The 24,748-nt window shown below is 36.6% G+C and overlaps 1 protein-coding gene across 1 annotated transcript in view; it reads right to left on the bottom strand.

The window, feature by feature from the left end:
• LOC108714247 (FYN-binding protein 1) overlaps nucleotides 1-24,748 on the bottom strand; it is a 44,113-nt gene that overhangs the window by 9,539 nt on the left and 9,826 nt on the right. Inside the window, exons 2-16 of the mRNA XM_018258286.2 lie at nucleotides 20,347-20,989; nucleotides 20,159-20,232; nucleotides 19,840-20,035; nucleotides 17,004-17,180; nucleotides 14,730-14,766; nucleotides 14,389-14,456; nucleotides 13,228-13,264; nucleotides 13,046-13,122; nucleotides 10,446-10,489; nucleotides 9,371-9,396; nucleotides 6,227-6,335; nucleotides 5,363-5,522; nucleotides 5,156-5,261; nucleotides 5,021-5,058; nucleotides 2,439-2,490 (exon numbers count right to left, since the gene is read on the bottom strand). Of these exons, the coding sequence (XP_018113775.1) occupies nucleotides 2,439-2,490; nucleotides 5,021-5,058; nucleotides 5,156-5,261; nucleotides 5,363-5,522; nucleotides 6,227-6,335; nucleotides 9,371-9,396; nucleotides 10,446-10,489; nucleotides 13,046-13,122; nucleotides 13,228-13,264; nucleotides 14,389-14,456; nucleotides 14,730-14,766; nucleotides 17,004-17,180; nucleotides 19,840-20,035; nucleotides 20,159-20,232; nucleotides 20,347-20,989 (1,844 nt within the window). The remainder of the gene's footprint in view (nucleotides 1-2,438; nucleotides 2,491-5,020; nucleotides 5,059-5,155; nucleotides 5,262-5,362; nucleotides 5,523-6,226; nucleotides 6,336-9,370; nucleotides 9,397-10,445; nucleotides 10,490-13,045; nucleotides 13,123-13,227; nucleotides 13,265-14,388; nucleotides 14,457-14,729; nucleotides 14,767-17,003; nucleotides 17,181-19,839; nucleotides 20,036-20,158; nucleotides 20,233-20,346; nucleotides 20,990-24,748) is intronic.

The raw sequence follows: 24,748 nt of genomic DNA, 5'->3' as shown, positions 1-24,748 counted from the left end.
TATTGCCCTTTAGGGTAAGGTCACACCTGGAGATTCAGTTGCCCGTTGACTAATCGCCTCTTCTTTGGGCGACTAATCTCCCCAAACGGCTTACCCCTGTCTTCCGCCTGCTAGAATGAGAAATCGCCTGCGGCATGGCACTCGCAGCCTTCGTTTTCCGAAGTCAACTGAAGTTGCCTCACGAAGAAACTTCGGGTGACTTCAGAAAATAAAGCAACATGAGTGCCATGCCGCAGGCGATTTCTCATTCTAGCAGGCGGAAGCCGTTCAGGGCGATTAGTCGCCGGGTGACTAAATCTCGTGGTGTGACCTTACCCTTATTGTTTGACTGTGCTTTTTAACTGCTTTATTGAATTTCTCAACTGCTTTATTTATTTTGAGGGAGATTTGCAACCCATTCTTCATTTTTATTCTATATTAGAGAGTCTACCTCCAAGCCAAGCAGTTTGCCACATGCACCAAGCTTATTTTTCATTAGAGATTTGCTAAACAGGGCTTTTGCCATATTACCCTTCTATTATAGCCATAAGATCGATATAAAATATAACAGCTGAGAAATTTGCTGCAAGACCAAACGGCAGAAGATTTTTTAATAGGCAGTTTCTAGAATCCTTCTTCAGGCTACTCTTGAGAGTACAGATATTTGGGGAAAAAATATTCTGAGCTTCTTTGAGAACAAGTTAATAATTTATCTGAAATGTTATGTTTGATGTAGATTTCTGACTTTTAATTTCTCAGAGCAATTATTTTATATTACTATATTTTATAGTAATATCTAAATGGTTTGATCCATATGATCCATTTGATAAATTGTGAAGGAAGTCACCTTCTCTGCCAATAGGAAAGCATTATATTGAGGCTTGCATGGAAAATAGGAAAAGGAAATATTAATTATTTCAAATCACAATTTTAGTTTGTCCTATACTAGTATTCCAAATCCCCTGAACAACAGGGCTTAATCAGTCCTATAGCTACACAAGGATGTCTAGGCTTACATTTGGTTAGTGAGTATGCAAGAAATGTATTTTAAGTAAACTGGCAATAATAAGTATTACCTGTAAGGTGTATCACCTAAACCTAAAGGTGTGCCAATACACACTGTGCCTGTTTTAATAAGTACTATTATTCACTATACAACAAACCTGTAGTATCTATCAAAGCAAATTACAAACACAAGTGAGTTTTACTTTTTAAGCAATGCTTAAGGTCAAAAGTTGATAAGTACACATTAATCAGTATGTACTGAATGATAATGCTAAACCAATGTATGATCAGTATACATTACTAATCATCATAGTCTACGATTGAAGGAGTTACTCCCGAAATGCGTCAGGTGATGTCGGTCAGTGACCTGTTGGAATAAACCACCTTTTTATCTAGCCGGAGTGCCGCCTTTTCATCCTTTGAGCTACTAATCATCATAAACCAATGAAAGGATAGAATATTGATAACATATCAACAACAAATGGATTAGATAATTAAAACCTGCACATTTTATTTGAACCTTTTGCTTAAATAAAGGGCAAAAGCAGGGGTTGCAACAAGAAATCAGCAACACAAAAATTTAAGCTTCTACAGCTTATAAAGCTTAATACGGCCTCCACGTTTTTTTGGCAACAATGCATTACATAACATTATTATTTAACCATACACCGACAAATTGGAATAACTAGCACATCTCAATCACAGAAACAAATTATGGATAATGTCCACCTTAAAGGACATGTAAACCCCCTCCACAAAATTTAATCAGTGAACAACCTCTTTCAAATATTTAGATAACTGCCATTCTGGTTGTTAAAAGGTTAACAGTAAGGCTGCAGGATCCCCTTAATTACTTAGAAATCCTTCTCCTCCTACAGCCCCCTCCGCCCCCTCCCTCAGGAATTTGCTTTGGCTGTTGGTTCATGAGCATGCTCAGTTCTTCTCAGATTACTAAACACACCCTTCAGTAACGCAGCCAATGAAGAGATAGCATTGCTGGTTCCCATAGATTCTCTAGCTGTTTTTTCTCCTAACCACCTCTCCTGAGCTCAGCTTAATCATTACAGTGCTCAAACCCAGCAGAACTTTTATAAAAGTATGTTGTGCCTGTGTAAACCTGCATTCTGCATTGCATAGTTTACATCATACATGTCTCAATGTTACCGACAATGTGTCCGAGGAAAAAAGCTGCTATTTGTTTTAGGAAAATGGATGATGGTGCTTGCAAATGGAGGGGGTATATGCAATACAAATGATGTGGCTTGGGAAGATATGCCCAACTTATATACATGGTAGGAAAATGTAGGCTATACATGTCCTTTAAGGACATAAATGTGTGGAGGCAACATCTAGTTGCCTTATTTAATGTAAGTAAGAGGAAGTAGAAAAAAATCCAGTGTAATTCTTATAAGTGTGCTTAATTAAAATAACCAAAAAAATTAATTGTTACTGACCCAGTTGATTTAATGCTGGCGACATCACAGACGTCTAATGACATATCCGCATCTTGAAAAAATAAAAAACATTCACAAAACTGTAATAACCTCATACTTTTTATTTTGTTTAACAAAAAAAAAGGAAATGGCCATCATGGTCAATCCTTTAGTGTAGATACCAGCATCACTCAAACATATCATGTGTACTGACAGTTCCTTTCTCTGTATTATAAACTAAACTAAATTATATATAAATGGGAAAAGTTAAGATAAATATATTTTAGAAGGCTCCTCTCCTATATATATATATCTTGTGAACTGTGGTGCTGAATAGGTTGAGTCCCAAGAAACTCACACCTAGATGTTTAACTTCGCAGTAAAAGGACCTGAACCCACATTGGGGCTGAGTGCAAGGGATAAAAATCATTGTAGCTTGCACCTCTAAGAATACTTACCAAAGCACTAGCATATAATTGTTACAAATAATATCAGTGAATTTTTTTGGCGTATCTTTTGAAGAAAGTGTGGATATTTTCTCTTCTCTTTATTATAAATATGATCCGTATATTTCAGGTATACGGGTATGGGATCTGTTATTCAGAAAGCTCTGAGTTACAGGAAGGCCATCTCCCATAGACTCCATTTTAACCACATAATTCAAAATGTTAAAAACATATCCCCTTAGGTCTCTGTAATAAATAAACTGTAAATCCAAATATATCAGGTTGTATCCAAGGACAAACTTTGGTTTCCCCACAGTTCAGCACTTGCAGGTCCTCCTCCACCTGTTTGAGACGATCTCCAAGTACAGAAAATAAAGTGCTAGAATCCTCAAAAATTCATTGAGGAGGGGGATTTAACAGAAAGAATAAAATATAGTATAGTATTTTTTAAAAAAAATTTTTGTTTTTTGTTTTTTTAAAAAAATTGTTAACACCCACCGTGGTTATTAACAGTGATAATAGTGTTCTTTTATTTAACTTAGAAGAAAAGAGCCCAAAAATGTGAAAGTTGTGAAATTATAAATGAAAAATAACAAAAAAGAATAAAAAATAAAAAAATATAAAATTAGAAAATTAAAAAGAGTGAAAAAAGTGAATAGTTCAGTGAATTAATAGATACCAACGATTTCTCTCCAAGTGATAGTGAATGCAGTATTATTCGTTACTTAAAACACATTCAATTGTGCAGTAGGTGAATATTAATGTGATTAAAGAATATTTAGTGTGGGTTCAACTTCCCCTTAGATTTTTCTCGTTTAAGATCCACACTCTATGGATTAGAGGAAAGGTAACATAGAATACTTTGCCACAATTCCGGTACAACCGGTTGTGCAGCTCACTCACCAAATGTGAGTTAAGGGAGAGCGTCTGATAGGTCCTGTTCGCGCTGTTTCCACTCTTTTTCTACTATCCAGGTTGTTGTAAGAGGGATAAAAATAGAGAGGGGCATGTGCAGGGATCACTTTAAAACAGTTTAATAGAATAAAAATACACTCACAAACACGATCGGTAAAACTGCAAAAGGATTGGTAAAAGTCCCGCGAAAGTCGCTGTGTCTCCTTGAGACGTCTGTATCTTCCGAGGGACGCCAAGGAGACACAGCGACTTTCGCGGGACTTTTACCAATCCTTTTGCAGTTTTACCGATCGTGTTTGTGAGTGTATTTTTATTCTATTAAACTGTTTTAAAGTGATCCCTGCACATGCCCCTCTCTATTTTTATCCCTCTTACAACAACCTGGATAGTAGAAAAAGAGTGGAAACAGCGCGAACAGGACCTATCAGACGCTCTCCCTTAACTCACATTTGGTGAGTGAGCTGCACAACCGGTTGTACCGGAATTGTGGCAAAGTATTCTATGTTACCTTTCCTCTAATCCATAGAGTGTGGATCTTAAACGAGAAAAATCTAAGGGGAAGTTGAACCCACACTAAATATTCTTTAATCACATTAATATTCACCTACTGCACAATTGAATGTGTTTTAAGTAACGAATAATACTGCATTCACTATCACTTGGAGAGAAATCGTTGGTATCTATTAATTCACTGAACTATTCACTTTTTTCACTCTTTTTAATTTTCTAATTTTATATTTTTTATTTTTTATTTTTTATTCTTTTTTTGTTATTTTTCATTTATAATTTCACAACTTTCACATTTTTGGGCTCTTTTCTTCTAAGTTAAATAAAAGAACACTATTATCACTGTTAATAACCACGGTGGGTGTTAACAATTTTTTTAAAAAAACAAAAATTTTTTTTTAAAAAATACTATACTATATTTTATTCTTTCTGTTAAATCCCCCTCCTCAATGAATTTTTGAGGATTCTAGCACTTTATTTTCTGTACTTGAATAAATAAACTGTGCCTTGTACTTGATCCACAACTAAGATAGAATTAATCCTTATTGGAGGCAAAACAATCCTATTCGGTTTAATTAATGTTTAAATGATTTTTAGTAGTCTTAAGGTATGGAGATCAAAATTACAGAAATATCCCTTATCTGGCAAAACCCAGGTCCCAAGTGTTCTGTATAACAGGATCCATACATGTATAGCTTATAGAAATACACAAAGCAACATGAAATATGTACTTACACCCATCTGAAGTGGAAGATGCACCCAAGGATGTCCCGCTATTTAAAAAACATGATAAATTGTGTTATCACTAGGTAATAAATATATATTATCCCATATATATTATGCTATGAGGCTAAAGTCCCCAGTACTCACAGTTCCCTTGAATGACCAACATCATCGTATTGACTATCTTGTAAAGACTTGTTGATATAGATCAAATACTCTTGACTGTTGACTGAAGAAACAGGAATAAATCCATCTAAAAACAAGTTAACACGTTTTACTTGCAGGATGTTGTAGTTTAGAACATGGCGCATGTTCTAAAGGTAAATTAGGAAAGCTCCATTTGATACTACTTACAGTTTCCTTCCTCGTTTTTTGCTAGCCATTGCCCCATAGGACAATTCATGATTTGAATAATTGCAATAGTATCTCCTTTCTTCAGAGAAAGCATCTCTTTCCCACCTTTGCAGTCCTCGTTAACGCTTGTACTGTACAGTACGTTTTCCAACCCAGAAATCTACATGGGCCAAAAGGAGAAAAATAAACATTTTGACACTATTTACATTCTGCATTAAAACAAACAAAATAGAATAAAAAAAGAAGAAATTTGATTCCTTTGTTCAGGGTTCTGACTCTTTGTGAGTTTAGAATCCATAGAACTCATGTAAAAAAACTTTGTCTTTCACCTCAAGTGGCCTCCTGTAACTGAATTTCCCTGACATTGTCAATAATGGGGTTATGTAATAAAAGTCATTAGGTTTGCCCTGGAGCCGTAAACCCATAGCAACCAAACAGCATATTGAATCCCAAATAACTTGACATTTCAAAGACACTTTTCCTAAATGCATGTTGCAGGGATGATTGCATTTCAATGAAAGTCCAGCTTTCTAGCTGGATTTTTTTAATCATGTCCCTGAATGTTCAAGTTATCTGATAACCCTATAATAGACATTAACGGCTCCTGTCTCACTATTATAGCCTGGAATACCCAATCACTGTTTGTATAACCTCATTCCTATTGCTGGAAATCTAGAACACATTATTTATAGGTACCACAAAAGGTTGACGTTTTAAGTGTTTAAAAATAAAATTATCTTTAATTTAAATAGAGCCCAAATAATATTTTAGTTATTAAATGGATATAATACCCCTTTAAGGGGAAACAGTATAGATTATAATATGAAGTATAATAAGCAACAAAGCAGCACCAGGAAAGATTACCTTATATTTTTTTCTAAAATCGAGTTGCTTTTTGTCAATTTTTCCATCTTTAAGTTTTGGTTTCTTTTTCAATGCATCTGTACAGTTAACATATTCTACTTCATCACACCTTGAGGCAGAATGAAAAGAACATTGTTTATTGGTGAGAAACATAAACAAATGATACTTTGAATGTGTGCAAGCAAAACACAATGAGGAAACAAAGCGAGGAAGAAATAATATATGATCCATTCAACTGGATAGACAAAGCAAAAATTAAAGAAGGCTATTGTACATTATAGTTTTATGGCTACACCTCATTCATAAAAATGTAATCTTTAGGCGGAGGTATTTGCCAGTTATCTAATATGCTTTATTAATGTTCTGCTCTAAAAAAACGAATTGGCCATTCCAATGCATTATTGTTCTTATTTATTTCACTCATACATCCGGCGCTGCTTCCGGTGGCTGCCTGCTAGAGAGTGCTCGTTTGTTTGTTTATTACTAATTTTTATATTTTTCACTATTATATATTTATTTTATGTTTTTGGCATTCTACCTCTATATCCTTTGAGAGACTGCGGGCTCTGAGAGCCACTTTGTACCGACAAACTCTGTTCTGTGGGAGCCGCCCTTTATGAGTAACAGAGGCCACCCTGCCTGAGAAATGGGAGAGTGTGGTGCTGAGGGTGTTCGCTATCCACTGGATCCATTCTGTGGAGATATTGGGATTGGTTCCCGCAAGGTTTTCGTGCTCAACTCGGATTGAGCAGGTCTGGCAGCAAATTGTCTGGCAGTGATTGTGTAGATCTGGCAGCCTGGATTGAGGAGTAGTGCGGCTCCTTGTAAGAACTTAAGTCAGGAACTGAACGGAGCAGTGACATTTCGGGAGTGTTCTCTGGTGAAATGGTTGCGTGACAATATACTGGACTTGACTTGAGTCTCGTGGACTACTAATTGATACGATTGTAGTAGTGAGTGTGGCAAGAAAAAGGGTGGGGGATGTGTGATATACAGTATGTGAATAATAAGTGATACAATCCCGGATATCAAGGAATGTAATCAGGATATGGAGTTGCCTGCAGTAAATTTCCGTCCATACTATTTGCCTAAAGAGTTTTCACAAGTTATTATGATTTTGGTTTATATTCCTCCTACGGCCAATGTGGTAAGGGTGGTGGAGGGTGTTAGTTCTGTTATAGCAAAATTACAGACACAACAAAAGCATTTATGGCAATCTCTGGGGATTTTAATCATGTCACCTTGACTAAATCCTTGCCAACCTTTAAACAATTTGTAGACTGCTGCACAAGGAACGATAAAGTATTGGATCTATTCTATGCCAATGTTATGAATTCAAATAGTTCCTTTGCTCTTCCTGCATTGGGCGGATTGTATCATATTATGTTTTGGCTGAAGCCACAATATAAACCATTGGTTTATTACTGTTCAAAAATGGTCATCTCACATTGAAGAGACTCTCCTGGACTGTTTTGAGATGATTAGGTAAAGCTTTGTGAGGACTTTTGTGTGATTCCTCTTACGAAAGTACATTGTTTTTGTAATAATAAACTTTTGGTAACCAAGGATATTAATGTATTATTGAATATGAAAAAAATGGCTTTTAGAATGGGCGATAGGGAGGAGATAAGGAATGTTCAGAGGGAGTTAAGTTAAAATCAAGAAGGGGAAATAGATTTATAGAAGGAAACCGAGATGAAACTCCAACAGATAAATATTAAGGAGGTGTGGAAGAGTATGAACACTATTACTGGTCATGGAAATAAGATTGATCATAGATAACAATGTGGCATTGGAAAGGTCAATGATATGAATCCGTTTTTTAACAGGTTTGAGGCTGATAATGAATCTGAATGTACCTTGCTAGAAAAATAGTTATAATGAGGGTAAGGGTACTAATATTACAAGGGATGAGGTTAGGATGGAACTACTTTTTCCCTGGGAAGTCTGCAAGACCTGATGGTCTATGTCCTACAGTGTTAAAGGGCTGTAGTACCTAGCTGAGTGAGGTTCCTAGTCTTCTTTTAAGTTTGAGTTTGACTACTATAACTGTTCCTGTTCTTTCAAAAGCTGTGTGTCTTGTCCCTGTGCCAAAGCACCCTAGTACTCTTGGTGACTATAGACCTATAGTACTGGTTTCTCAGGCTATGAAAGTATTGGAGCAGAGTCATCGCTTCATCCTCTGCAGTTTTGCTCATTTGGAGGAGGCAGGTAGCTATGCAAGGATCTTGTTTTTCTTTTTTTTCAAGTGCTTCTAAACACTTACGACCTGCCTTGCTTGAGGCCTAAACTTCTGCAGATGCAGTGGCCTGGGTAATAATTTATCTCACAGGTCAGCCCCAATATGTAAGAGTTTAATATTGGTGTGCCACAGGGCAATTTTATCTCCTTTTTTGTTTACAATCTTTACTTCTGATTTTAGATATTATTCAAAACTAAGACATCTACAAAAGTTTTTAGACAATTCGGATATTGTGGCTAGTATTAGAAGGGGACAGGGTGCTAAATATAGGAATGTAATTGATCATTTTTTGAGTGGTGTGCTGTAAATTGTTTACACTTAAATAAAGTCAAAACCAAGTTAGTAGTGGATTTTAGAAAGTAGAGAACTGACCTAAAAACAGTTTGTTTAAATGGGGTTAGTGTAGATAAAGTGGAGGAATATAAATACCTGGGTATCTTTATTGATAATAAGCTGGATTGGGCTAAAAATACGGAGGTACTATATAGGAGGGGTATGAGTAGGCTTTTTTTCTTAGAAGATTAAGATCCTTTAATGTTGCCTAGTTCTATCAATTGGTGGTTGTTAATGTTATGTTTTATGGAGTTGTGTGTTGGGGAAGTTGGCTGAAGGCAGCTGATGTAAATAGACTTAATAAATTCATTAGGAAGGCAACTTCAATAAGCAACTGTGGAGCAATAATTTTCTTCAGGATTAATAAAGTATCTATCTATCTATCTATCTATCTATCTAGCTATCTAGCTATCTAGCTATCTATCTATCTAGGGTGTGCCTCTGTTATGGTTCTACACACCTTTCTTTGCTGGTGAGTTCCTGCAGCTCTGTTGCTTATTGCAAGTTAGTGGGCAACCAAACAGTACAGACCAGTTCAAACTATACAGTTATAGAAGCTGGTGCATTACCTGTATTGCTGTTCATCCCAATGATTCTGAAAAAGGAAAAAATAGGGAGTTATTAGCAAATAATAGTAACAATAAACAAAAAACTTAAATCCTTGTCTGTTAGACAAGAACTAAGTATATTTAGACCTTTTTTTAGTATAGGTATGGGACCTATTATCCAGAATGCTTGGGACCTGGGGTTTTCTGGATAAGGGATCTTTTGGTAATTTATATCTCCATACATTAAGCCTGTTTAAAATCAATTTAAACATTTAATAAACCCAGGACTGTTTTGCCTCTTATATGGATTAATTATATCATAGTTGGGATAAAGTACAAGGCACAGTTTCTTTAAAACAGAGAAAAATATATAATTTTTAATCTGAATTATTTAATTAAAATGGAGTCTGTGGGAGATGGGCTTCTCATAATTCGGAGCTTTCTAGATAATAGATCCCATACCTATACAGTGAATATTAACCTCACAATAGTGTATGGCCAAAGGCTAAACAGGGTGCTATTGAATACATTGTAGTAAGTTATGTCTGTGGCTTAACTAGCTTAAAATACTGTACCATTAAAGGGAATAGTAAACCTAAAAAATTTAATTGATCAATATATTCACATTGAGAATGTTCTCTTTTAAGAAGTGGATACTATCATATTTGATGCAAGGCTTTCATGCTGATTGAGGAATTTTAAGCATTCATGCCAGACTCAAGCCGGTAAGACTACTGGAAGACAATGTTATATAAATTCATATTTGAACTTTGAAGGTTTAAATCAAATAATTGCTAGTAAAAGTTCCTGTTTGAACTAGGCATTACATATCTACAGTTATTCTCACATTTTATCATGTCATGTTTAATGTACACACACAATGTATATATATATATATATATATATATATATATATATATATATATATATATATATATATATATATATATATATATATATATATATATATATATATATATAAAATATAAAATCACCAAGGCTAGTGTAATAATGCACTTCTAAAGCCTAGACATACAACCCTCTCTCCTAGACCCAGATTATTTACAAGGAGTTGCAAATACACTGTAAGCCTTACCGTATACATTTTAATTACTGCCTCTGGTGAATCAAAGCCAGAATCTGAAACAAAGTAGTTAAATATGTGAACAGTGTTGTGATTTACCAGAATCACCAGTCTTAGAAAACTCATACTAAAGTCTAAATAGCTTCATCTGTGTAACCAAGTTAAAATTGCAAAACAATCAACATTTGCAAGATTAAAGGGAAAGTAAACAGTTTTATTTTTCTTGTGCTATATTGATTGCACAAGAATCAATACAATCGCACCTTGCTCTAATTCATCCTACCTTTGAAATAAGCACTATAATCACCTTGTTTTATTTAATTATATTTGGAGAGAGCACTTTGTAGAATTCGCTATAGCACTTTTGAATGCACAAGAAAAATCTTTACATAGACTTTCTATGGTTCAAGACACACACAGATTTGTGTTGCAACACCCTGGTTACTGCACTAAATATTAACAATATTGCATTAGGTTGTGTTGTTTGTTTTTTCTCATAGCCTGTGGCACTGATCTATAATTTTCTTTATATGTGTAACTGCCCATCCTACTTCTAAAATAAATGTAACTTCTTCAATCAAATTTAGGATTAGATGTGCCTCTGTTTAATAAAAAAAAAGTACATTTAACAAGTGCAGGTTGTCCATAGGATCAGATAGAGCATGACACAACAGGGTGGCACCTTGCCACCTAAACTCCATAATATGGGAAGTAAATAGCCTAGCCCAAGACCCCAACTTACTCAGGGCAACATAAGACACTCTGTAGATATGTTAAAACTTAAGCTTACAAATAAAGCTTTACCTGTCAATTACCTCCTTACCTGAGCATCCTACTCTTTCAGCCAGACATGCAACATACAGTACTTCTACAACACAAGGAAGGTAGCAACATATGTACTATAAATCTATCTACCTGTATGATACACACATTTTGGGATGAAAATTGCACCTTAATTAAGCAAATACATTTACCATAAACCATTACAAAAATGAGTTGAGGCCTAGCTAAAAATAATTACAACGCTATCTTGGGCTATACGGGCCAATGAGATTAATTACCAGCTAGTGCAATAGAGCATGGGTTACACATGACTCTTAACACTTTAGGCTAGGCAGATTAAAGGTGTGTGTAGTGTAACTACAACACCCACTGACTACTGTGCAATAAAACAGGCAAAGAATGGGCACCAGGAGGTTCTTGCAGTCAACAGAATAACTTTTATTTGTCAGAGACAAATGATCCACAGGGTTGTACTTACAAAGCCACAGAGGCCCAGCAGACAATCATGACATGACTACATGTCCCTCAGAGACAGCATATTGGAACTCCCTGAGGCTATAGCATCACACCAGGATAGATACACCCTCAGGATCTCAGCACCATGACCTGGATCCCGCACGTTGGATCAGGGAACTCACTAGCCCTAATTACCTATTAGGCTGTGTCCCTATCTACAGACCAGCCTTGCCTGAGGGGAAAGCTATCCCTCCTAGCTGGAGCCAAGCTGCTCTTGCTACTTAACCTGCCTATCTTACTCTCCTAGAGAGTATTATTACAGGTAGTAACCTATCTCTAGCTGGCCTCATTCAGGGGGTCCCTGCTCCCCGACTTATCTCTCTCTACAGGTACTGGTCACTCTAGGGCACATGGCTTTACTGGGCCTTATTGCACCCAGGCTCCCTGGAACATCCAGCTGGGTCAGCAACCAGAAGCCAAAGAGGAAGTTCCAAACCTTCTCTCTCACTATACCAAAGTGTGACAGGGTGTGGTCACAGTGCTTCCTGGCAAATAATATAATAATGCAAATTATCTCTAGCTACATGGGAATCTGCCCAGCAACTAGGGAAATCAGGAAGTGTAGGGAATTAAAGCCATAGGGACATATTAACCCTATGGGTCCCTACATAATTATTAAAGCTTAATGGAAAACAAAAGCCCCAAGTTTAATGCCGCCTATTACCTTTGATTAACATATAGTATGAGAGTAAAGAGGGATTTTCTGAGAGAATTGGCAATTGGTTCTTTATTTTTCATTATTTGTGGTTTGTGAGTTCTTTAGGTTTTTAATCAGCAGCGCTACAGTTTGCAATTTCAGCAATCTGGTTCAAGGTCCAAATTACCCTAGCAACCATGCACTGATTTGAATAAGAGACTGGAATATGAATAGGAGAGGTCTGAATAGAAAGAGGTAAAGTACTAAAAAGTAGAAATAACAATAAACTTAAAAGTGAACCACCCCTTTAAGCTGCCTTTCAGGGTCCTGCAGTACTTTTTTGCATATTTAACTAAGTATGGTTGTTTATAATATAAAGACAGTGGTAAAAAACAGCTAGGGCTGTTCACATAACTGCAGGATAACACCATTTTATATACTATTGTCCTATTTCTGCCAAGTAAAACTTCTCCCACCAGCCCCGATCAAATGTATCTGCCTCTGTGTAGTGGTTTTGGTTAGTGATGAGCGGATTTATTTATTCGTTATTTATTTATTAAATGGATGCCCATTGACTTTAATGGGCGCTGGCGTCAAATTTCGCCGTTTTGCAGGAAATTCACAATTTGCCCATCACTAGTTTTGGCATTGCACTTTGAATGTTAACAAGTCTTACCTGGGTTGTCGTCAAATACATTATCAGAATATGGTGAAACTGGCAGTATATCCTGATAAAATTCGCTCCCGTTAGTACTAGATAAAAAAAATATATAATATTGAATAAAACCTACACCAGATATACTTTTTTTTTTAAAAAAAATAAAACATCTTAATTATTTGAAATTATGCTGTTTTTACCTAGCAATATAGTCACGTGTTCTGGTTCCAGGTAATTCTGTAAACAAAAAACATACTACCAATATCCATTTTTAACAAGTTATGATGCGATTACCAAAATAAACAAGGCCTGCCAGACAATTTCACTTATGGTAAACAAAATAAACTTCTACAGAAAGGTAAGAAAACATCAAAACAGAAAATGCTGTAATTTTGCCTTAAAGAATTTGTAAGGTTTACTAGTAGTAGAGTGTTTGTGTTAACTATAGTTATGAAAAAAAAAACACATTTTTTGTGGTAAGGTGATACCATTGGCTGATATATGCAAGTATGCAAATGTGGGGAGGGTAAATGTTTTGCCAACCTTTATTTTAGGTAGTTCTCCAGGAGGGTTGTAGACAGCCAAGAGTTGGGCCTAATTTACAGTTGGAAGGGGGATATGAAATGTAAGACACCACTGGGCCGATTTACTAAGCTCGAGTGAAGAATTCGAATGAAAAAAAAAAATGGAATTTCGAAGTTTTTTTTGGGTACTTCAGCCATCTAATTGGTCAAATTCGGTCGAATCGAATGATTCGAACGATTTGAAGTAAAAATCGTTCGACTATTTGACCATTCGATAATCGAAGTACTGTCTCTTTAAAATATACTTCGACTTCATACTTCGCCACTTTAAACCTACCGAGCTGTAATGTTAGCCTTTGGGGACCTTCCCCAGTGAATAAAAATCCTTCGATCAAAAAAATCGTTCGATTCGAAGAATTTTATCGTTCGATCGAACGATTTTTTATTAGATTAGTATTTGTGCTAAATCCTTCGAATTCGGAGGATTTAACTTGGGGGGTCGAATTTAAGGGTCGAATTCAAGGTCAGGTGGCAACCCTAGAGGGGGGTGATATCATGCTAACTTGCAGTACAACAGTAAAGAGTGATTGAAGTTTATCAGAGCACAAGTCACATGACATGGGGCAGTTGGGAAATTGATAAAATGTCTAGCCCCATGTCAGATTTCAAAATTGAATATAAAAAAAAAAATCTGTTTGCTCTTTTGAGAAATGGATTTCAGTGCAGAATTCTGCTGGAACAGTACTATTAACCGATTCATTTTGAAAATGAATTTTTTTTTCCCCATGACAGTATCCCTTTAATAAGAAAGAAAATTATGCAGTAACATGCCCTTACCTTGATCTACTGTATCATCATGTGCCGACTCCTCTGAAAGGCTTATAGAATCCTCATAAGTTGCAGTACTTACAAAATAAAGAAATAATACATTCTAATGTCAGTTGCTCCATTTAATACTACCTGCATGTGCAGTGCGGAAAGAGTATTTTTTCTGTTACTTTGCCCAGAAACAATAAATTCTTTATGTTTTGACATTAAAACAAACAAAAGTTAATGCCTTTGCTTTGGAAACTCTTTAAAAACTATTAGGTAGCCTTAAATGTATGTCCTTAATAGTGGCCAGTTGTTCGAACATACCATCCCAATTACTACACATGTTAAATACATGCCATAGTTACCTTAAAACAGCGGCAGCTTTTTCTACTTCTGGTGATCCTATAGATGAATCACAGTTACAGTTTTGTATTAGAAATAGAACGGACTTCCAGAGGGACTCAGATGAGCAAAATGAGTGGGGTGTAAAGGGACAATATATTTGACTATAATGAAAAATGTGTGAACGCTGTTTAAAGGTAAAGCAGATCACATCCATGCCAAGTGATTAAAACCAAGCTTGGTAAAACCAAGCTGTCTACTATGAATCTGCATACAAAGGTCAGCATGTAATAAGTGGCATTAATTAAATGACAATTTGCAAAAAATTCTAAAATATACAGAGATCATATGTAAATGTATTTCTTATAGGGGAAAGTCTTAAAGTTCGTGCAAAAGAATATTTTTGTACACACAGACTACAAATCCTGCACACATTAATACAAAATACAGTTCTATGTACCTTTATTGCAAAATACTGTAAAGCAAATCCTATAAATACAGTATTCGATGTATAAAAGGTAAAGCAGTAGCTTTTTTTAAATACATCGTTGTGATTAAAATCAGTTATATTTTGTAATGTTTTATAAATGTAAAGCTAGGCAAATGGAAAGTATACAGTATATATGGTAAGAACTGCATACATATTGTATACTTTCCATTTGCCTAGCTTCAGATCTATAAAACATTACAAAATATAATTAATTTTAATCACAATGATGTATTATAAAAAAAAGCTACTGCTAATAATTAATTGGAAGTTGGGGGGAACTATAGGAGCTTTAATGTTCTAGCTGGTGTGCACATCAGTGACTGTGAATATACAGGCCATGCTAGGTACTAACTGGGTTACACATTACTATTTTAGTTAAATTGTTTATAAGCTACTGTATATGATATCGGAAGTACTTTACTTATTTAATAATTTAGAGGGATGATTCCAGCAGCGTAACAACAAGGTGCTGGGTCCCCCCACACAAAAGGGGTGCAGCACATTCATTAATCTGACTCCTCCCCCTGCTTCCTAACTGCTTGCTCACAGATATAGAGTAGTTGGGGACTTTTACACAACTATGGAGGATGCAGACCCCTCAGTATGTGTACTCTATCCCCGAGTTGGGGTATATTTCCTCTATAGTTACACCAGGGGACGATTCATTCTAAGTTTACACATTACATGCAATTCCTCATTCTTAATTCTTCAACCACTAATACTTGCCAGAAAGTAAAGGGACAGCTAGAGGACACAAGCACATTGTTCTACATCTTCACAGTAAACGTTTGTACTCAAAACAAGGCAACACAACAGACATACAAAGCTGTGTTTGGGAAATCTTCAAGCTCCTTTATCTAACATGGCAAAATCCACAGGCAACAATTCTCCTGCCAAAAACAGCCTAGAGTAATAAGTCACTCCACAATGAAACAAAAGTTCAAGTATCAACAAGTCACTCCACAATGAAACAAAAGTTCAAGTATCAACTTGTACCATAGATTTTATTTGCTCTGCCTTAGGGCCTAGTCTGTAGGTAATGGCAGCACATTGACATTTATCCTTGTCATCAGGATAAATGAATAAACAAGATATAGTGGCCATTTCTATTTTAATATGCACAAGTGATGGCATCAGTTTATAGTTATGCACTGGGCCTTCCGAGAACTGCAGAGCTAAATTATCACAGATTTGGTGCAATTCCAAATTTACAACTTTCATTCAGTCATGTCACATCGAACAGCAATAAGAACCAACTCTAGCCTGCCCATGGACCCATCAGCGGGACCAATAGAATATAGGACACACAACGTATAATATAATATGATTCCATGCACCATTTTTATCTGCTATGATTCTAATCTCTACTTATAGTGCTACCACCCAAAACATACTAGGCATTTATGAATTGGACATGGCCAGACACAGTAGTGATGGGTGGGTGCACATAGCACACAAATAGGAAGAATTGTTTATTTCTATACAGAGCAATGGGGTTGCTCCTGTTGACATATAAAGAGGGTGCCATATGGGACACTTTTACATTCACTGAGAAATTACAAGACAAAGTGTCGAGACCCTAAATTTACACATATACAGTCAACCTGGCAGATATGTTCCTCATATCTTTGACTAAGTATACGTTTTTAACAACACCCCTACACACGCAGCTAGCACAATATAGGATAGTTTCCAAGACATCACAGTTAAAAACAGGGATATCAAATAGCTGAAAATGTTTTCCAATAAATATATTAGTAATGTAATTACATATGTATACTGGAGGTTGCTATAATAAATGGCTTACCTGTAAACTGTATGCTGTTGTTCCCGTGAAGATATAAAAATCGACTTAGATCAACAATTGGCGGTTTCGGAGGTTTCTTTGGTGGTTTCAGAGAATCAATGGTTGGAAGAGATTTAAGTTTGGGAGCATCTCGTAAACCAGCATTGATTTTCTTCTGTCGTCTACCTGGCTTTATAACTACAATTTAAAATGATTTAAAGGAATGTATTATGCTCTTTAAAATTGTGAGAGAAAAACGGTTTAAATAAACTCAATATGTAATCTACAATTTCAGATATGAAATATCATTTTAAGGATAACTAAATATACTCGATGCAGAATTGCTCTGTACACTGTAGCATTTATACCTTTTGTGGGCTGCAGATGTAATCTGAACAATTATGCTGGAATGCTGGGAAAGTATGGTTCATATAGGCTCCCTTTAAATGTATATGATTTCTTTAATTTTTGAGTCACAGATGTTTTTTAAACTGTCTTCCCAAAAACCTTTCTGAAAGACTGAATTCTTTTTAATGAAGACAATGGACATTCATGTGAAAACAAGAAAAGATGATAGCCACAACTCCCCCTCCCCAAAAAAAGGACCACATGCATGAATTCGATTCACTGGAGGGGGCCAAGCAAATTAGCACTCACCAGTGCTTTTAGCTTTCCTTGTCCTTTAATTTATTGATTTATTTACATAAGGGTATTAGAAACTGCTACAAGTATGGGATCCATTTTCTGGAAACCAGTTATTTCCTTTACAGGAAGGTAATTTCCCATAGATTTAATTTTAATCAAATCATTTAACATTTTAAAACATTTTGGGACTCATTTACGTGTGTTTGTAACACGAAACGCGTAAGGCTGTGGACACAATAAATCTTTTTTACTTTGCTTCAACAACCTGTTGGAAGATTGCCTTTATTCTGAGTGCTCACTTTGTCTGCTCCCTGTGCGGAGGGCTCAGGGCTGTGCACCTGGGCCACTTCTTCAATGTGGTGAGTGACAACAATACTTTATTCAGGGACCCTTATTCAAGTTTATCATACTCATTTATAAACATTGGACACATTCACACCTGGGCAGTAACCATTAGCAACCAATTAGGGATCCTCTTTTTTCAGCTAGCTGGAGGTTGAACCCAGAAAGCAATAATCTGATTGGTTGCCATGGGTTACTGCCCAGGTGCAAATTTGCCCAGTGTTTATAAATGACCCCTTTATCTTTTTCTCTGCAATAATAAAACAGTACCTTGTATTTGTTACCAACTAAGATATAATAAATCTACTTTGGAGGCAAAACCATCCTATTGGGTTTATTTGATGCTTTAATTATTTGTCAGTAGACAAAGTATGGAGATCCATATTAAGGAAACACCCCTTGTCTGGGAAAAACCCCAGGTCCCAAGCATTCTGAATAACAGGTCCCATACCTGTACTTGTAGCTGGTTAGCAATATATATCATGATTTTCTAAGTGGCAAGTAGTGCATAGTATAAGTATAACCCCTACCATCGGGAACTATACTTTTGTCTGCATTTTTTTTGTTATTTGAGGTCATCGGTTTCATTAACATATGGAGCAACACATTCCCATTTAGATATAATGGGCATAGAAGAAGAACTGTAATAGTTGTTTTGGTAATGTCACCAAGGCATTTTTGCTGTTATCTTCTTAGGGAAAACATCGTTATCAAAATACCACAATAGCCTCTCCTTAACCCTTTCTACTGGATATGACGTAACATGAGTGCTTACACATTCTAAACCATGGACTAATGTGGAAGGATTGCACATTTATAATACAATGGGATTATCTTTGAGCATATAACTAGTATTTTATGAATGTGCATGATTTTGCATAATTCTGTTCTGAACGTTTTTGCATTTCAGAAATTCCCAACAGAGGCCATTTGCAAAGACTTGGGGGTCATTTTATGCACTAAATATGGATCTTAGAAATACTTTTCTTTGATAGGCTGACAAAGATCATCATCAGATGTTATGATTACAGAACATATGATAAAATAGTGAATTCATGTATTTCTGTAGTAAAGATACAGTAGTTATAGGGCCAAACAATGGGGAAAACGGTTGCAATAGTCCTAATATTTAAAATTCTGAAAATACATTGTATACATGCATCTCTTAGATATATAAACAATATTCCTTTGTACAGATATTGCTGATAAATAAAAACTTATGTCGGTGTATAATTCTATTGTACATTGTTATTATGAAATTGCCTCACGAGGAAGCTTCGGGTGACTTCGGAAAACTAAGTGCTCCGGGTGCCATCCCGCCGGCGATTTAGATTCTAGCTGGCGAGAAGGCAGTTCGGGGAGATTAATCGCCTGAAGAAGAGGCAATTTGTCGCCGGGCGACTAATCTCCCCGAATCTTCATGTGTGTCTCTGCCCTAACATGGCAATATATTTTTAGCTGCTGGGGTCAGTAAACAAAATGTAAAAGCTGGAAAGAAGCAGAAGACAAATGCAAATATTATAAAAAGTAAAAATGAAAAGAATAGGCCATTGTTTAATATACTAAAAGTTAACTGAAAGGGATCTACCAATGACATGGAGTGGAAATAGCAAATCATTATATCGATAATATTCTAATTATTATTATTTAATATTACATTAAATAGCCTTCCAGTCCCTCAATTTGTAAATAAAATGGTCTTTCATTTCATATCTGCATTCAGTAATGGATATATGGTTAGAAATAATACTCTTTATGCAAATTATTACCAGATGGGGAATTATTGTGTGTGTTTGTATATTCTTATTTTACTGTGGGAAAAAATTGTTTAAAACCTTATTACTTTTTGGCAGTAGCATTCAGAAGTTACCTTGCATTTCTGGTAATTCATCCTGTTCAGAACTCTCATCTGCTATAACGGACTTCTTGCTTTGTGCCGACAGGGAATTATCGCTATAGAAGGAGCACTTGTTACAGCTGGTATCATTGTTTCTGACTAGAACTTGTTCCCATTCTTTTGCCATGTTTAAATCAGCAGTTTCATAGGTGCTTTCTGGGTTTGTTGCCTGAGAAGAGGAAGGTGATAAAACTGCTTTCTTTATAATGTTGACATCATGATTTCGGACAAGACTTGGGTTCCATTTTTTGGTCATGTTTAAATCAGCAGTTTCATAGGTTTCTTCACTTACACTTGTGCTTTCTGGGATTGCTGCTTGAGGAGGAGAAGGTGGTAAAACTGCTACTCCTGCCTGAATCTGTGGTTCTGGGGGGAAAAAAAAAAGGATATAAAACTTGGTTTAACATTTTCAACATCATTAATTCCCGTTGTTAACACTAAAAACCCCAACATTCAAAGTTTGTATTATCAGTTTCTTACTCCTCATAATTTCAGGTTTTCTGGTGGCATTCGAAGACGAATGCTTTCGTGCCTCTGGAGAACTTCCCTTTGTCCAAGATGGATAAGATGATGTTGCAGTTGAATTTGAATTTTGGAGAGGGTGAAAACTGTGTTTAACTTCCCCTTCATTTTGCACCTTTGGAGAACTTCTGGCTGCCTGAGTTGTGGAAGGTGGAACTGGAGGACAAGTTGGATCTGGAAGACGGCGAAAACTTTGCTTCATATTTTCATATTTCACATCCTCATCTGTAATAGTAATAGTTTGCTTAAATATTTTCTTGCACTTCATGGAGTCCACCTTGCACTTATCGTTGAGATCAGACAATTCGTTTGGTGCTTCTGGAGAGTTACTGGGATTTACACAATGAATAATTCCATTTGTTTGACTGGGTTGCACTTTCTGTTGTCTCAGTATCTGTGGTATTGCAGGTTTCGTTAAAACAGGAGGAGGAACTCTTCCTTTTCTTTCTAACTCAGATATAACAGAATTAAATGGCAAACTGGAACTGGTTCTGGAATTATTTGACCGAGTACTGCTGCTTTTTATATACGTGAAAGGCAAAGTTTCTTGGGAGGAGTGATCCTCTAGGAATCTTGCACGAGATTTCACAAATGTATTCTCCTGTGTGCGAGTAAAAGCAAATAAACATAATTAGTTTGATGTACATACATTCTCCAAGTGAGACATTCTCTACAGTAATTATCAGAGTATACTGTACTCGCCTTCCAAATGGTAAAAGTGGAGACTGCCCTTGGTTAAACAATTATTTTACAAATATATAAAATTATTTATAAATATCAGTTTAATCGCTATTAGATTAGTGGGTATAGAGAAAAAACCCTGTTCTGTTAAATACAAAGCTAAGTGAATTCACAGTAAAAGCAAAGGCTCTAGCCTGGAAATCATTTCCATGTCTTACCTCTTCACAGATTCTGGGTAGATGCCCTGTTTACTTTGCATAAATAAGGATTGGGTGCAGGTTTGTTGTTGGTATAAACAATAATGACAAGGTTAAAAACACAATTGCTCCTTGTTCTCTTTCATTATGAGATGATACATTGGAGTTTCAGCACTATTTTGCTCAAAAGATATTGGTAAAGAGAAAATGAAATGGTGAACATTTATGTGTTGTAATGTAAAGCCTGTCTTTACACTAGTGAAAATATTTGTTAAGTACGATTCACCTATATGTAGGGGAATAGTATATAACCTAAATCCTAGAGAATCATGGCTATAGTATACTTATGAGGGATTTGCATCTCAGAGTCACACTGCCCACCCCCCATCACTGATTATTAGCTCCTGAAAACCCCTAGATCATCCTGATGGCACAAAGAATTACCCTATTTGTTTATAACACGTTATAATGTGATATTTTATAATTTGGCATGTAGGGATTGATCATTCCAAACAGTGCACTGCTACACCTACTGGCTCAAGGGAACCCAGGAGCTACCACCAACTCATGACGAGACTGTAGCTCCAGGACTCCCTTCACACCCTGCAATAATAGGCGTGGGGTTGGACTGGGGGGCCTGGGCCCACCACGGCTGCTGTCCATGGCCCTACCTCCGGCCCCCCCGACTGCGATGCCTCCCCGCTGTACGCACTCGAATGCATGCACACTGTGTTTTCTTAGTGTGTTGAGGCAGGAAGGTGCATTAAATCTTAGGATTTGGGTGCGGATCTGGGCCAGCAGGGCCCACCGGTTTTTTTCCCCGATGTCCAGGCCAGCCCAGTCCGACCTTGAGTGCACTCATGCCTAAAGAATTGTGCTCAGACACACAGCAAACAACAAAAATGACACCAGACAGACTGTATTCATTTTGCAAAGAAATGGGTACAGTTGAGGTAGACACAGTGTAGGTATTCTGGGGAAAAATGCCTCATAGTGGGAAAAAAAACATGGTAATTGAACACAAAATTCCACTTTCATACTGTGTTAATGTAAGTAACTGTGCCCTATAGATTTTGGTATTTTGTGCTGTGTGTTTGGGCTGCAAAAATATTCCACGTTAAAAATGTGTACCATTATCCCAATGCATGGGTGTCCAAACTTTTTGCAACGAGGGCCAGATTTAGTGAGGTGAAAATGTGTGAGGGCCGACCATTCAGCCTGACATCCATTCCGAGGTAGCTTGCTTGTGATCAGGATCATTCACTCCTGGAGATGTTTGCGTACACGACGGAAGTGGAGAAGTTACATAGTTACATAGTTAAATTGGGTTGAAAAAAGAAAGTCCATCAATTTCAACCCCTCCAAATGAAAACCCAGCATCCATACACACACCCCTCTCTCGTGGGAATCGTGTAGCCGTAGCAGTAATATTTGGGCACATGATTAGTGAAATGATAGTCTATACTACTGCCTGTGTGCTGAAGGTGTTAGCAATAGACATGTACTGGCACGTAGAGACGCACAGCTCTCGCATACTTCTTTAGTTTACTGTACTGGCACATCAGTACATCTATTGCACCTTCAGCCCTAAAGAAGTATGCGAGAGCAGTGCGTCACTACGTGCCTTTGCATCTTTATTGCTAACACCTACAGCACACAGGTAGCAGTATAGACGATCATTTCACTAATCATGTACCCAAATATTATTGCTATGACTACGTGATTGCTGATCGCACTGTGCTGGGGGCCACATTATTATTAATTTCATGATGGAGGCTGAGGGCCGGTGTAAATTTGAAAATGGGCCGCAATTGGCCTGCGGGCCTGACTTTGGATATGCCTGTCCTAATAGTTGAAAAAGAACAGAGATTGTGTGGCTTGGTTGAAATTCCCAGTATGCAAAAATGTTCCCCAAAATCCAATTATGAATTTTTATGAATATTCACAATAGCTCATTTTACAGTTAACAAAAAAAATATAAGATGAATTTTGCTAGAGAAGTTAAACATGGTATCAAAAATCACCAACTTTAGTATGATGCAGAGAGTGATATTCTGAGAATTTGAAAAAAAAGGATATTTCTTATTATTTGTGGTTTTTGAGTTATTTAGCAGCTCTCCAGTTTGCAATTTCAGCAATCTGGTTGCTAGGGTCCAACATACCCTAGCAACTGTACACTGATTTGAATAAAAATAGCAATAACAATAAATGTGCAGACTTAAAAGCATTTTTTTTTTAGATAGGATCATTGACCCCCAATTGAAATGTGGAAAATAATATTTAAAAAAAATAAAAATAATGAAGACCAATTGAAAAGTTGCTTAGAATTGAACTAGAACATAACTAAAAGTTAACTTAAAGGTGAACCACCCCTTTAAGAAACCATTGAACAAAAATAATGTATTTCTATTTTTGTAATATAATTCTCCTTCTCCTCATTGACATTCCCCCCCCCCCCATCTGTCTATCTAGAGAGCTGTCCAGATGCAGGTTTAGAAGAAATTAACATCATGGGAGCCTTTTTTTCTATAAAGTTGTAGCATACTGTAGTACAGGGATCCCCAACCTTTTGAACCCGTGAGCAACATTCAGAAGTAAAAGGAGTTGGGGAGCAACACTAGCATGAAAAATGTTCTTGGGGTGCCAAATAAGGGCTCTGATTGGCCATTTAGTAGCCCTTATGTGGATTGTCAACCTACATTGAGGCTTTGTTTGACAGTGCACCTGTTTTTTATACAACCAAAACTTACCGCCAAGTCTGGAATTCAAAAATAAGCACCTGCTTTGAGGCCACTGAGAGCAACATCCAAGGGGTTGGAGAGCAACATGTTGCTCACGAGCTACTGGTTGGGGACCACTGCTGTAGTAGAAAGGAGCTTCCACTATGGAAGGCGATAGTGCAATGTATATGCTAGTGCAATGTATATGCTATTGCAGAGCTAATCATGACTTAACTGCAGTGTACTTTCTCCTTCCCATTGCCTGCAAAGCAGATTTTTATGATTTGACAATATATTCTGCAAAGCAAAATGCTGCAAGTCCTCCTCTGGTAGAATTAATAGTCTATTCGGGTATTGGTATAGGTATATCTGTATCTTAGGGCAATTAAAATGCTGTGGATACCTACAGGCTGGTTTGTATTGGCAGCAATTGAAAGCACTATGTAGTCTCAGGCACTTAATATACTTTCTCATTCCTTCCAACTGTCCTGTTTTTCGCAGAACAGTCCCGATATTGACAGCTCAACCTGCAGTCCCGGATTGTTACTGAAATGTCCTGACTTTCCCTTTGATCTCCTGCACTGAACATCCAAAAAAAGATAACATGTTTCTAAAACCTGCCGAACTTTGTAAAATTAACATGGTAATTAGGGGGTGTGGTCACAAAAATGGACGTGACCAAACAATATTTGCAGTGCTCCGCACAGCAAATCTTTTTGTCCCTTTTTCTATTTCCAAAATGTTGGGAGGTATACTTTTTGT

The sequence above is a fragment of the Xenopus laevis genome, chromosome 4L (genome assembly GCF_017654675.1).
Source record: "Xenopus laevis strain J_2021 chromosome 4L, Xenopus_laevis_v10.1, whole genome shotgun sequence".
NCBI lineage: Eukaryota > Metazoa > Chordata > Amphibia > Anura > Pipidae > Xenopus > Xenopus laevis.
The sequence above is the reverse complement of the archived record's forward strand: the minus strand, read 5'-3'. Positions and strand labels throughout refer to the sequence as shown.